Genomic DNA, 14,924 nt, shown 5'->3' on the forward strand with positions numbered 1-14,924 from the left:
GCACGAGGCGAGCCGCGTCAGCGCAAGCGCTCACATGGACCGTCAGCGCGAAGAGCGGCGCGAAGCTACCGAGCTCCGTCCCGGTACCGTCTGCGCTCCGCCAGTCCCACTCTCAGCTGACAGGCGCAGTCATGTGGGGTGGGCTGTGTGGCCACGGCGCGGGTAAACCGCTCCCCCAGTCACTTTCTGCCCAGGGAAAGTACAGCTCTGTGCCACGCCGCGGCTCGGGGACTCGCTGCGCTCCTTCTCTCGTCACTTGCTCTGGTTTTCGTCCTTTTCGTCGTTTGTGTCACATTACTATGAACGGGTCGGAGTGAAAAAGTGAAGTGAGGAAAATGAAGTCCTTACTAAATGCCTTTAAGAAAGAAGGTAAGAAGACTGCTTTTATTCTCTGGGATTTAGACTTCACTCCTACTTTAACTATATATATCTTGTGATGTTCTAATTTGATTTAAAAGAAAGCCAATGTTACATAAACATATACATATATCATATATAAAATATGTGTGCATATTTTGTGTACATACATTTATTTTTCCTGAATGATGCGCTGTAGTGTGACTAAGTGTCAAAGCGTCTGGTCCTGCGCAAAATATTTCCTTGAGCTGGGAACTTAGTTTTGTTAACTATTGTTTCTTTGAATTTGAGGGATTTCCTCACAACAATTGATGCTTCTTCATTAAGTTTAATAGAGGTCCTTCTTCAGGTTTGTCTTTTCGCTTCTTAGAGAAATCTTTGTGACGATGTGACGGTGGCACAGTTATCAGACTGGTAAGGCAGAATGAAAGAGGGGTTCTGCTCTTCCTCTCGAGGTCATCGTAACCCTGGTACTGTGATCTGCTTGGGCCGGTGGCCGATCAAGGCATCCTCTGCAGGGAGGGAAATGGAAGATGTTACATGTGCGGTTCATGCGGAACAGAAACACCTGAAGTGTCCATGCCGCTTGTTATAAACAACTCTGTTAGAGAGAGTAGAAGATAATTTTCTACCTAAGCTGGGTCTGTCCTTTCTTTCTTTTCACTGTATAACATTTTCTTCATGAAAGTGACATTTTAGGAAAAATAAGCAATAAGAACAGGAAGAAGTAGCTTTGTCTTTAGGTCCTCAAGGATGTGGCTTTTCTGGTCTTTGTTGCAGGCATGTGTTGACAAGCAGTAAATAATATAGAGTAATTTCTTTCTGCTATTATGTAAGTCATGCTTTTTTAATGTTCAGAGATGTAAGAGATTTGAAAAGGCAAAAAGCTGTTGTGATAATCCAGTGTTATAACTCCCTGCTTAAGCTGTCTGTAGCTATTTCAGGGGTGAGCTGTTGCGCACTGGCTTCCAGCTGCTCTGTGCCCATGTTTTTTGTCACTGCTTGTGGAGTGACCATGCATGAAGGTGGGAGCTGGGTGTCAGCCATCATCTACATGCAGCCAAAAACCCCCTCATTCCTCTCAGCACTCCCTGGGGTCTCAGAATGCAGTGGCCATCAGGCACCAGCTGCTGAAGCATCACCTGGCAGCTGTGTGCGTAACTCGCATGTGCTTGGCCTCACGTGACATCGTATGCTTCGTCACCAATCATTCTGAGGCCATTTGTGATGCTCCTGCATCTTTTTTTTTCTTTATGTCTCATCAGATGCATGGCATCCCTCATTAGCTGGTCCCCCCTCTTCTCGCTCTCACTGGGGTTCCACATAGACAGGGAAAATCATGAGAGTAGCCTATTGTGATCCAGACGATGATGCTTTATCCCAGTCACAATTGGCTTGGAGCCTATCCCAAAAAGTGCAAGGTGCAGTAACAGTGCTCCTCACGTAACTACCATTTCACCCATTTTATAGATATCTGTCCCTCCATCTATCCATCCTCAATTTGCTTATCCAGGTAAGTATCTCAGGGAGGCCTGGGGCCTGTACTCTGAAGTGAGGTTACTGGCTTATTGGGGTAACTTATCGGATTTAAGGTGGTCTGGGCAAAATGTAAGTGAATGAATATGAAGTCCATTTAAACTGTGGTACCTTAAATTCAACAAATTACCCTGATAAGCCAGTAACCCTGCTTCATAGTACAGGCCACTGGAGTCTGTCCTAGACAATATAGGACACAAGGCTGAGGTATAGCTTGGATAGAATGCCAGTCCATCTCATATACATAAGCATGCACACGCGCACACTAGGGAGTGAACCTAGCTGTATGTCTTCGGATTGGATTAAATGTAGAAAGATACTGCAGTACCCAGAGGAAATCCACACAACATGCGGAGAACATGCAAACTCCACACATACACAACGGAGGTGTGATTTGAACACCCAGCTCTGGAGGTGTGAGGCAACAGTGCTACCCACTTTACCACCATGCCACCCATTTATATCGATGTGTTCTGGGAAATTAGCTGATAGATATTTTTTCAATCAGTTGAGCACTGGCTGCTTCTAGAATGTCTTCCATTTTTGATGAAGCAGTAAGCCCAAGGGTGGGTCTGGGTCAGGTTTTTAGCCTAACTCTGTATGCAGCATAATATCCTAATCAGAGCATGAGAAGAGAGGTCAGTGAGCCTTGATGTAAGCAGCACATTGAGGGTTCTAAGTGGATGCTCAGAGGGCTGTGTCCTGGATGCTGTGAACACAGTGCTATAGAACTCAGAAAAGCTTGGCTACTCGAAATACTCATAACTAGCAATGCTGTGTTTACTAGTCGTAGTCCATGGAGTCTGGGCCAAGAATTATCACGCTGTACACTTACGTAAGACACATCCAAAGTGATGCATTCATGCTTATGTTTGTGTTGTCTTGAGACTTCCCAGTCATTTGTTGTCTCAGTTACACGTTCACAGAAACAGAGATGCATAGTTAATGATGCAAAGAGATGAGTCATTAGGCTCTGCTATTTGCCATGACCTTCTGCATGCCTCAGTCAGTACCAGAGGACTGATATAGCCCCTGGCTCACTGCTTCCAGGGGAGTAGGAAACCACAACTCTTGCTACTCCAGGTAATGACATTAATGGGCAGTTAATTCCATATCCGGCCCCTAATTCAGTTAGTAGTACAGGGACTGGGGGTATCTTCCTATGCATACATCCTAGGACCAGCCCCTACCTTAAGGAAGAAGGTTGCGAAACAGCTGGGTCAAATAATTCATTTTTTTTCTTCACAGGCTATCTCACGGCGTAATTCCGTTCTACTTTAGTATCACGCATTAACTGCACCTTCGTTTATACCTGTTACTACTATGACTCTTCAGTTGTACTGCTGCCACAAGAAATTCATATAACCTCATAATTGCCGGTTAATGCATGTTTCTTTCTTCTGTATTATTATTATTATTTTTTTATATATATTGTTTATGATAATTTTTATTACCACTTATTTATCGTTTAACTATGCCCTTAATTTTTATTCTCTGTTGGTGTATCAAATTGCAATGCAGTGCCAAAAGGAACTATTTCGTTCTCTTGCACTCAACTGTAATATGAGGAATGACAAGTTACTCTTGATCTTGAGTTCTCAGAGCCCAAGTTTGTGATGCCAACCATCAGACTAGGACAGAAGCCTTCTGCATTGTGGCTGCTCTAATCATCTCACTTATTTCTGACATTATGTCTCAAATTTAGCCTTGAATGAGCAAGATTCTGTATTGGTTTTCTGTTAACATGATTTGTGCAGATGTGATGGAAACATGACATCCCTTTCTCATCCTCTGTTCCCCAGTGCCTTTCCGCGAGGCACCGGCGTACTCCCAGCGGCGACGCGGTACCCAGAGCACCCTCGCTGCCCCACGTGTGCTGTTGCGCTCGAACAGTGACAACAACCTTAACGTGAACAACCTGCCCCTGGACTGGTCGCCGTCGGTTGCCGCCGCCTTGTCGGCCTCCTCTTCCCACCGCAGCCTCTCGCCTCAACTGCTCCAGCAGATGCAGAACAACCCCAATGGCACAGTGAAGACAATGGGCAGGGGGTCCCGTGCACCTCGCAGCCGATCGCCCTCCCTCAACCGCCTGGGGGAGGAGGTCCGGAGACAGCCCCAACAGCGGCAGATCAGGTGAGCAGGGTTTGAGGAGCATGCAGTTTGTTTGCCCGGCGCCCAGGGCATGGGCTCTGTTTATGCTTTCCAATCTCCCTCCCTTCTGCAAGTGTCTTTATGCAATCCCCCCCATGCCCTCCCAACATGACCTGTACCATATTTGGCTTGAAGATCTCCTAAAGCCAAGGCCTCGTGAGGGACAGGGAGAATCTTTTGAGGTCCTAATCCACTTCACATCATTGGGCATGCAGTAAAATGGCTAGTATTATGCAAGCGTAGGCGTAGGTTAATAGCATCCAGTGATAATTTGGATTTCCCTGCTGTTTACTTATGATATAGCACCCTCTGCCTACAAAGAGTGTCTATTAAAGAAACCCAAAATACTTATTGTTACAGAAACACCAATACTTACTGTTTGGGAAATAGTGGTCAAAAGAGTCAAAAAGTTTGGCAGAGTTTCCAGCTGGCAGCTGCATTTTTACCCTTGACTAAGGCACTTAACCTAAATGCCTTTAATAAATAGGCAGCTATATAAATAGGCAAATGTGTAAAAGTTGTGTAAGGCACATGCTGTGGGAATAGATAAGGACACAGGTTTGTAGTTGAAGTCTGGGAACAGAAAACGTTCATCTTGGGAGGTGATGACAGCGTCTTAGCGGCCCAGATTGTGAAGAGTGTGATCGTGCAGTTGAGGCTGTGTGCGAGTTGCTCACATACGTGAACACGTCTGTGGCATTTGCCAATCCTCTGGGACAGATGCGGGAAATGGGGTCTGAGAGGTGGTTCTTATGTGAGCTAGTGCAATCTCCATGAGCAAAATTAAATTGCTCAATAGGGCAGCCATTTCTCCACAAAGACAGACTATTTGACCTGGAAAACCCACACCACACACGTGAACGCATGCACATTTGATTTCTCTTCCTCAGTCAAGGTCTGCTAGTGAGTACTTCCCACCCTGTCCCAATCCAAGTAATTTAACTGACATCAGAACACATTGTTAAAGTGGGACACTTTCCCCTAGAAATTGGTGCGGTTGCTATGGCTATGGTCACACAGGGGTGTGAATTTCAGCCTTTATTCCATAGTGTATTAGGTAACATCCCACAATGGCGCACACACAGGGAGGCATTTCAGCTGTTTCAGCAAATACTCCTTTATTACGTTTCTGACCTTATCTGATAATTGCATGTTTCTGTTGTTGATTTTGATTCAGCTACCAGTGCAGTGTGCTGTAAATAGCATGGATTCTATGCCTGTCGTTGGGTGGTTATTGAAGCCATTAAGAAACAGAATCCACATGATACTGACTCACACAGCATGTAGCTGTTAGCAGAAGTATGTGTGGGTGAGTGTGACGCCCCCCATTCAGCAACTACAGCATCTGTGTCTCAGTGCTTTTTTTTCTGCATGACGGACTGTTGGGTGCAACAGTATAATGTTGCACCCAACAGTTCGTCACGGTACTTGGGCAAGCATTTGACTAATATATACAGTCAAAGGGAGTTTTGCGATTGGTTGCATTTTTCTTCACATTGGCGAATGACTTCTTGCATGAATTCTTGACAGATTCTGCAGATTCAGCCACTGCTTTATTTTTGGGTGATGCATTCAAGCTCAGAGCTGATTAGTGGCACATTCCTCCAAAATTATCCCTGATCGTGTGTTGCTATTGTTTGTAGTCATTGTCTAATTTCCTCATTCCACATGTATATCTTGGTTTTTTTTCTTTTGTATTTCAGACAGAATGACTGTCTTCTCTCCTAAAGAAACATATGTGCTGTAGATGTTGTGTAACAGTCTTTAAGTTTACGAATGGGCAAGTAGAGTGTGAGCTTTCGTTTAGGTTTGTTTGGATCACGAGTCTGATGTTAGATTTTCATTCAATCTGTTTGTTTTCATGTTACACATTACGCATTGCTTGCTTGCTTTGCTTTTCACTCTCATTTCTGCTTTATGACCTCCTAATGTTTTCTGTTCAAATCCCAAATGGCACTGTAAAGTATAATGCTCTGCTTCCTCTTCCTTTGCTATGCACTCATTTTGCTGATCTTCTAGCCCACTTCTCGTCCACAGCATCATCTTCCTGCTTTTCTGTAGTTCTCTTATTACAGTGCTCAGTCTCAACAATGGCATAAAGACAGGTCACAGACAGGTCTTTATCTTTACTGTATCTTGGTGGCTTGTGGGGTTCTTATTTCTTATTTGTGTTGATCATTAGGTGGGGGGTTCTCAGTGACTACAATGCACATGTTAATATTGCAAAATGAGGGACTAATTCATGTGGGATATGAGAGTACCTTATGAAGGAGGTGGTTTTGCACTGCCCCAGTTCTCTGTCAGAGTTCATTCCCCTTAGAAGCTGCCTTTGGCTTTGACCTTCAGCACTTTGATACCGGCACCCGGGGCCCCAAGTGCCCAGAGACTGCGCTCCTTGCCCGGCTTTATGGAGCTCTGCCCCACTTTCTGTTGCGCCACACTGCATGCTATGGAAACGTGTCCCACTTGGCCCTAGGGAGGAGGGGAACTGTTGGGGGGACAACACTGACTGCCAATGAGTCAAACTGGGCTGCCTCGTGGCTCCGAACCCCAGTGTGTTTTGGGTACAGTAACTGTGGTCTGACATATAGAACGATCGCATAAGTGGGCCCATGGCTGAAGCTATACCTTGAAGTGCTGGACGTTTCTGTACATGCCATGTTTATTGATAGATTACATATTAGATAGGTTACATATTACATGAGCTATCTAATCACATCTGTCACATTTTGTTTAATATATAATTCTGTATTATATGTAAGTCTTTGTTACAAAGAGTATCTGTATTCTTTATTGTAATCTTTATGAATTGTTTGCATAAATAAATAAGTGTAGCTGAGGTTAAATCAGAATCAGAGAGGAGAGAGAGCCCAGTAAGGTGGGGGGATCGCAGTCTTATGTTAAAGACGCGGTGTGTTCATTTGTTAACATGTTCCGTTACCACTGCAAATCAATACGAAATAAATTGGAAAATGTGAAAAGTTATTTTTATTAGATATGCGTACGTATCGTATGATTAAGTAATACTTAAATAATACACATTTTTTTTAAAAAATAACATGTACAGTCGTCCCTGCAGATTTGTGAATTTGACATTCGCAGTTTTGGTTATTCGCGAGTTGGCCGTGAACAATAAAATTTTTGGAGCTTGCCAAAAGTTCACAGAAACTCACAAGAAACGCATAAGCCAAAAATATATAAACAATACTGAGAATGATTTGGATCACATAAAATTATATATATTAGGGTTATTCAATATCTGTTATTGTAAGTGCATACTGTATCTTTAATAGTAAAAGTTATTTTTGGTTAAAATACAAAAAAAACAGTCATCTACACATCTTGCCTTGGGTAAGCCGCATATCTTGGTCTCGGAAACCAACCTGACTGTCTTTGTAACCATGTAATATCTCATTCCTCACAGTAACTCTTTAACTTATCAGTAACCTTGACTTTGCTTTTTAAATAAAACATAGTGGAACCAGTGATTCTGAAAGTGTTTCTGAGAGGAAAAAGGTTGTGATGACAGTGACATTAAAATTGCTAGATATGCTTTGTGGTAGAAAGTCTAGAAAGTTTTTAGAAAGTTTGTTTAGAAATTGGTAATAAATAGACTTTTTATGTTATCGGTCATACTGGTAGACTGTTATGGTTTCAGGTTAGGAGGTTATTCTTGAATTTTCAAATTTGCAGGTATCTTCCACCCCTAACCTGCTCAAATGTGACTATAAATGAAACTTCAAAAAGCATGAAAATACATAATTACAACAAGTAATATTCTTGCTTATTCATTCATAATGTCCCTGTGAAAATACATTAATATCAAGTTATTCATGGATTGCTGCTTACATACGTTGTGCCTGTAGCAGAGTCTAGTTAGTAAGTGATGTGTTGCTAGCAGTAAGGTAAACGCAGTAAGTCAAAATACAAAAACACCAGACAGAAATCAGGGCATTATGTAGGAATATCTCATCTACCTGAATGTCTGGTCAGAGCTACTAAAATGAAAATGAACACTTAAGCCGAAAAAAAACAAACATAATTTTTAGTGCAGAATTAATCTGTAGTTTGCTTCAAGACAAAATGAGCAAGTGGAAGTTTTGTCTCCCTCCAGGTTGAGTAAATGCAGTGTACTGGCTAAGTTGATCTCCACTGCATCTCTTGCTCTCCGTATTGCATGTCTATAGAATACATATTAGTGTTATGGTTCCATATACAGGGCACTTGGGAAGGATACAGCTTAGTTAATTACTGTCATTGCATTGGCTCTTCATTATTTGATGCTTACAATACCAGCCCCACCCCGTGGCTCCTACTGGAATACTGGTAAGAGTTTTGTATTGCTGTCATAAGCTAGTACTTTTTGGCCTAAGTCCCGGTTTTGTTGAGTGTTGATGACAACAAAGTAATGTTACTGTGGGTATCCACAGCAGTGGAGCCATGTATAGTATTATTACTAGACTGGAGTATAGCTCTGCTGGTTAGGGATCTGTGCCCATGTCCAGAAGGTGAGTGAGTTCATATCCTGTGGCCCGCAGAGTCAGCATATCACTGTTGGCCTTTGAGCAAGGCACTTAACTCCAATTGCTCACAGTTGATCCTCAGTCAGCTTTGGACAAAAAACATCTGCTAAACAAGTAAATGTACTGTTTACCGGTGAGGATGGATGGTGCCATGGTAAGGCCATGTCTGATGTTGCTCTTGTTGTTGCCAGGCTGCACTGTGCTGGCCTTGGTAAATGCTCCAGGTACGGATGAGAGATCCTGTTTCTGACTAAGTCAGTTTGCGTGGGAGGCTAGGGGCGGGCTGTGGTTTGCTCCCCGTACCAGGAGGTTGTTGTCCTGCCTCACAGCTGTGTGCTGCCATACAAGGTTGTTCAGGTCATGTTCACTTTGTGGCATGCTGCTTGTCTATGATCAGTCTGTCTAGTAAGGCAAATGTTAAATGACCTTGTTTGTGGTGTCATAGACTACATGTTTTCATTATTACTACTGCTAGTACTATTGTTACTACAATAGGTTTCTTTCTTTTTGATTGCTCAGTTGTCAAAGACCAGTAAACAACACAGACATGCAATGATGCTGTCACTGATTTTTTTTTTTTTGAAAACGATCATTAAAATGAAACGGACAATTTGCTATTTGGAAGAGCTAATGAATGTACTCATATGTTGTTTTAATTAGACTGCTTCCCAAATGGAGCCTTATCAGTTCTGCAGGCACAGTGAATTAGGCTCTATATCCAGCTTGGTTTAACCTTCAGCTCATCTTCCTCTGGCCTACTTGCAGCACACCCAGTCCCCTCACTGTGTAGGAAAGTGGCTTCTGCACTAACGTAGCCTTCTGCACTTACGCAACATGGCTCACTCTGTATCCAAACAAGGGATCTTAAGAGTGCAGCAAAAGACAAACTGACGAGAGAATTATCTTGACTTTTGATAGTTTGCCCTGTTATATGTCAAAACTACTTTTCAAATGAAAAACACTCTATTGTACTTCAGGTACGCCAGTTATTTGAGATGAGATCACTTGAAAGCTGCCAGCACAGAACACCACTCAAAAATTTTTAGTAATGTAATTATCTCCGTATTTTTCTTTTTGCTGAGAGACATTGTTTTTCACTGGTATGCTTATAGTGAAAAGTTGCATATGTGTGATTAGTCAAATGTTAATGTTAGCAAACTGATGTGTTGCACAGATCTGTATTATTTTCAATCTGTATTCTGTGCACATTAAATCTAATCTAAGCGATTAGGAAGATGAACATGAGTGAGTTTTAAGAGGTAGTAATATTGCACATGAACCACTTCAAAATTCTTTCATAGCCCTTTCCCTATAGAGATGCTAAGATATGTCTTATTTGTATTGTGCAGAAATCGATTAATCCAAGAATAAAACATGTAGACAAAATGATTTTTGGATTTGGCCTATTCCAAAGATCTTTTTTAACTAAAATTAAATGCATTTGAAGGTAGATGGGCCAGATGTGACCGCTCCTGAAGTAGGTCATAAATATTGCTTCTTTTGTCCACTAGAGGGAACTCACATGTCACTTTACATCTTAAATATTTGAGTCTGGTGAGCCTACTATAGCCAGCGATACACACAGAAGCTTGTCATAGATGCACAGAGGTTGATAATAGTTCTTCCAGACACAGTTGAACAATAATTTAATGGTAATAGTGCAATCATTATGTATTGTAATGTTAAAATTAATTTGCTGTGAAATATAGATTGATGTATTGTATCTTGAATAATTTTTTGCTTAGACTCCCATTAGTGTATACATTACTAATGTTCAGTTTTACATGTGTATGTCGATGCTCTGTGGTGCGTGAGATCCTTCATTTATATGTGGCTATTTTAAGTAGTTTGTGTCGTATTGTATGCTCCCTGATTGATGAAGACGTCAGCGTCACAGTTCTGCACATTTTCTTTCATTTGACCCTGTTTCCTGTGCTTACTGCTATTTTTATGTGAAATAGATTGAATAAAATGGTACAGAATATACTTTATGGATCCCCTATGGTAAAATTAGGTTGACAGCAGGAGCACAAATCTATAAAAGTGTTTACCGCTCAAGGGGGAACTGAGATGAGGCCAGTCTGATGCAGACCGTAGGTGGTCGACCAGCTCTCCTCACCGTGACCCCCTCTGCTCTTTCCCGCAGCCCCAGCTCCAGCCGGGAGGGCCACCCTGGTCCGGAGCACCAGGGCCCAAAGCGCAAACTGTATAGTGCTGTGCCTGGCAGGCACTTTGTGGTGGTCAAGTCCTACCAGCCCCAAGCTGAAGGAGAAATCCCCCTCTACAAGAATGACAGGGTGAAAGGTGAGGTTCAGCATTCATTAATGTGTACAGGGGTCTGCATGGAATCTGGCCCACCTGCCTGCTACTCCAGTTCCACCTGCTAAACTGACATTTAGCCTGACTAACTTAGGTACCCCTTAGCTAATTGAATCAATTTGCTTTAAAAAAAATAAAAAATAAAAATGGGATTCCTGGTGTGTTTCTTTCTATACAACCTTCTGCCCAGCTGCTATTTCTCACCAAGTTGTGGGGCATATTGTTGAAACTGATGAACTTATAAGCTGTAATATTGGACACTGCCCTCTGGGGGCCCTTATACACAGTATCAGGATGGGAACACCAGCCCTAATGGGGCCTGTGTGTGTGTTGGGCCCTTCTGTCTGTCCTAGTAAACAATGAACCGTGGCTAATCTGATCTACCGTATGTCATGTGGGACTTCACATGGAGAACTTCTTCCCCCATAGTCTGCGTGATTTTCTGTGTCGTACCTAAGTTCACAAAGCCTGTTCACAGTCCCAGCATGCTGTCAGGTTTCTCAAAGGGTTTTCAGCAAGGTGTAAGTACCTCAGGAATGGTAATTATGTTTAACAGGGTTCTTATTACAGAAGCAAAGTATATATTTTAAATTTTACATAAAATTTTACATACACTAGATAATCTTGAAAAGGAACACATTAAATACTTGCAAAATTTTTCAGTTCCCCACAAGCTGTTCTGGAAGCCTTTTTTAGAACTACTATAGACAGGATGGTTTTCGTTTGGACACGGGGAATGTGGCTACAGTTATAACAACATGCTGATTGGAAGACCACAAGCACTAGGGCCTCCTTGGAAGTTACGTGAAACTGCAGGAAGTAGAACTAGTGTAGAAGTAACAGAGCAAAAATTGAGCATATGGAATTATTTTTGTACCTCAATTAAATTTAATGCATCAGTTAATTAGTTGAATCTCCATATTTCTGTATCAGAAAATTCAATTGATAACCAATCTGCTTTTGCATAATGTCATGGCAGTGAGACTTGCCAGTTTATTGGCAGGATAACGTTACATTGTTTTTTATTCCGTGGAACAAAAAAGATCGATCTGTAGGTAATAAGAATCATAAACAGGTTGCAAGTTGAATCAGTAAAATATAAAAGCCGGTGTAGTTTCATATAAAATTGTGTGTGAAGTTTAACCTATGAACTGCATCTTTCATGCTTTTTTATGATAAAGGTCCAAGTTCCTGTTGTGTGGTGTGAAAGTGACACATAAAAGTAGCCAGGAGCTGCAAAAGTCCCAGGGACTTGTAAGCAGGGACGGGGTTCTGGAACTTTGGTGTGACAGCGCCTATACAATTATGATGAACTAAATATTGTCCAAAACCCTGAGTACGGCAACATATCTGTAGTGATAAACACGCTATAGCCAGAATTATTTTTTCAGCCTAGTCTGAATTTCCTGGCAAAAGTGCCTTAGGTGCGTTAAGGAGATTAACCTCCAGAGGCTTATTCTGACTTGGTCTGTAGACAAAATCAAGTGATGTCATCTCATGAGTTTGCATGTTGGATGTTTTTCCAGCAACATATCTGAGTTTGGCATAATAGAGCCCACAGACAATATGACCAAGACTAACTACTCTCTCTCTGCTGTTGTTGTAATTTGAGAAACTAAAATGTTCCTAATCTGCTGATTATGGCTGACTGTAAGCAGCATTACCAACTCACAGCCACAATTATCATAATGGTTTTCATATTGATCATGTATTTGTGAATAATGCTAGGCGATATCACGTCGATATTATATCCTGCATGCGCAATAATCACCAGGGCTTCAGATGAGGGACAAAACATTTTGTTAATTTTTTGTTAATCAGAGGTGGTTTTCCTGAAAGTTTCATAATGCTAAGTAGTTCATTGTCTAGTACTTAAGATTGATCGTTAATTAGCACGCATTTCCCAAAACCCTTCTTAACTGAATTAGTTTATCTCATTCATAGATTTACGAGTGCTCCGACCCACTATTTATTTTCTACGTCATTTTTTATTTTAACTTTTGCCTGTTCTCCTGTCACAGAGACATAGAGATCAGCCAAAATAGATGAGAAAAGCACATTGATGTGCTTTTTTGGACAAAGTAATAATGATGATGTAATAAGAGGTCAATATTGCAATATAAATCTATGAAGTAGATAAATTGGTGCAAATGAGGCTCGTTGTTCTAACACCTGTATGATATTTGAGTTGTGCACCATTCAGAAGTGACTTGAGAATGACTTTGAAAATCAAATTCAATTCATAAATTGGTTGAAAACATGGTGCACAATTGCAATTCGACTTTGAATATAAGGAAGTAGAATTAAAATGGAATTGATTTCACATATTCATATATATAGTTTAAGTGCAGTTTTAACAATTTAGCTTAATGTTTCAGTATGAATTACCCAGCATTTTATCATATACAACATATACTGAATCCTGCTCATCACGTGATATACATCTACCATGTTGGAAGTAAATCTGTTGTGTTTATGTTTTGCTATTTTAAATGGCATTCTTGTGTTGTATGATTGCATAAAAATGAATTAAATTCTTCTTACTGTCATTTCAACATCTTACAGGGTGTGGTGAAGTCAATTCAAAATCCAATTCATAATTGCTGGTGAGCCACCAGACTTGCTGTGTGTTCAGTTCAATAGATGTGCCTGGGAAGGTGAATCACTCCTCATGACCAGCAATGGCAGAGAATTGTGCAAATCAACAGAAGACAGTGTTTGAGACAGCGCCATCCATGAAGCCAAGCTGCTTTTGCTGGTGATCATGAACCCCTTAGACTCGAATCTCAGTAATTCATAGAGAAATACAGACTGGCCTAGGGTGAAATAATGAGCCCCCCTGTTCTGGTGCAGGATAAATAAAAGAGGGACGCACCAGAATTTTGCCCCCAGTGCACCATGCAGCTTCTGACAGCTCTGTTGCACATGACCTCAGCAAGGCAAATGTGTCCTGCAAATATGCAAGCACTAATCGCATTTCTGTTGCACCATGCACACAACTACATGCAATGTCCAGCAAGAGGGGATGCCTTGCATGACATTAAGATTGGTTTTAATTGCAGGCATACCTGGCGTTGTAGGTACAGTGGATGGAACCCTCAACTTTATTCATATTCGCAGCCCCTTGAATCCCACTTCCACCTGTCGAAAAGCGATCTTGGCACTAGGCCTAAGTGTCCAAGTGATATGCAGCCATCAAGGATGTTTTACAGACACATGATGCTTATATTTGCTCCATTTTTGGAATGTGTCAGATGGCAAAGGATGGTGTGTTTGCTGGTGGCTGGTTATTGTGAGACAGCAGGTATCCACTTATCGAATACCTGCTGCCTCTAGTGTTGAATCCCCAAACCATGGCTGAAAAGGGGTATAATGCCATATACCAATGAACACACACTACTGTAGAGGGTGCTTTGGGCATGTACAGTAAAAGATGTAATTCTGGTGCTAAAACTCTCAGAAAAAATGGTAAAAAAATTTACCTTTGCTTGTCACTGGGGCTGTACCCTTAGCTGTACGTAATTGTTCCTTTTAAGGTATCAAAATATAGTAGTCATTTTATTAAAATATGGTTTTTATATCCATCCATCGATTTTCTGAAACCACTTATCCTATGCAGGGTCGGGGGGGTCCGGATCCTTTCCCGGAGGCTACGGGTGCGACATTTGATTTTGACCACCTCCTCAATAAGTTGTTTTACTTTTGAGAAGTATTACTTCCTTTTCCTATTGCTGCTCACCATTGTGTTTTATTTAAGGGAGCTTATTTTTAGCAAATAGGTTGTTTTACTGTGGTCTTAGTTATGGTTGCTTTGGTGTGTTTTTTTATATTGATTTTCTAATTAGTTTGTTTTTTTACATTTGCTTATGTCTTATAATGTGTATCACCATTGAATTACATGGAATTGATGTTCTTGTTATCCAGAGTCTGTGCTTTTCTTACACAGGGGCTGGGGAGGAGCCAACAAAGTACTACAAACTAAAGTGCGTTTGTTAATTCTGATAGAAAAGGGGTTTTGGGAAACGCACATAGACCTCA

The 14,924-nt window shown here is 41.4% G+C and overlaps 1 protein-coding gene across 10 annotated transcripts in view; it reads left to right on the forward strand.

Moving 5' to 3' along the window:
• LOC125704238 (SH3 and multiple ankyrin repeat domains protein 2-like) overlaps positions 1–14,924 on the forward strand; it is a 208,630-nt gene that overhangs the window by 99,051 nt on the left and 94,655 nt on the right. For 9 of the 10 annotated variants that reach the window (XM_048969636.1, XM_048969637.1, XM_048969638.1 and 6 more), the window contains 2 exons: positions 3,696–4,026; positions 10,714–10,871. In XM_048969636.1, coding sequence (XP_048825593.1) covers positions 3,696–4,026; positions 10,714–10,871 — 489 coding nt within the window. Of the gene's footprint in view, positions 1–4; positions 370–3,695; positions 4,027–10,713; positions 10,872–14,924 lie in introns of those variants that run through there. The other variant, XM_048969645.1, reaches the window with a different exon arrangement.

This window comes from Brienomyrus brachyistius, chromosome 11, assembly GCF_023856365.1.
Source record: "Brienomyrus brachyistius isolate T26 chromosome 11, BBRACH_0.4, whole genome shotgun sequence".
NCBI classification, from domain to species: Eukaryota; Metazoa; Chordata; class Actinopteri; order Osteoglossiformes; family Mormyridae; genus Brienomyrus; species Brienomyrus brachyistius.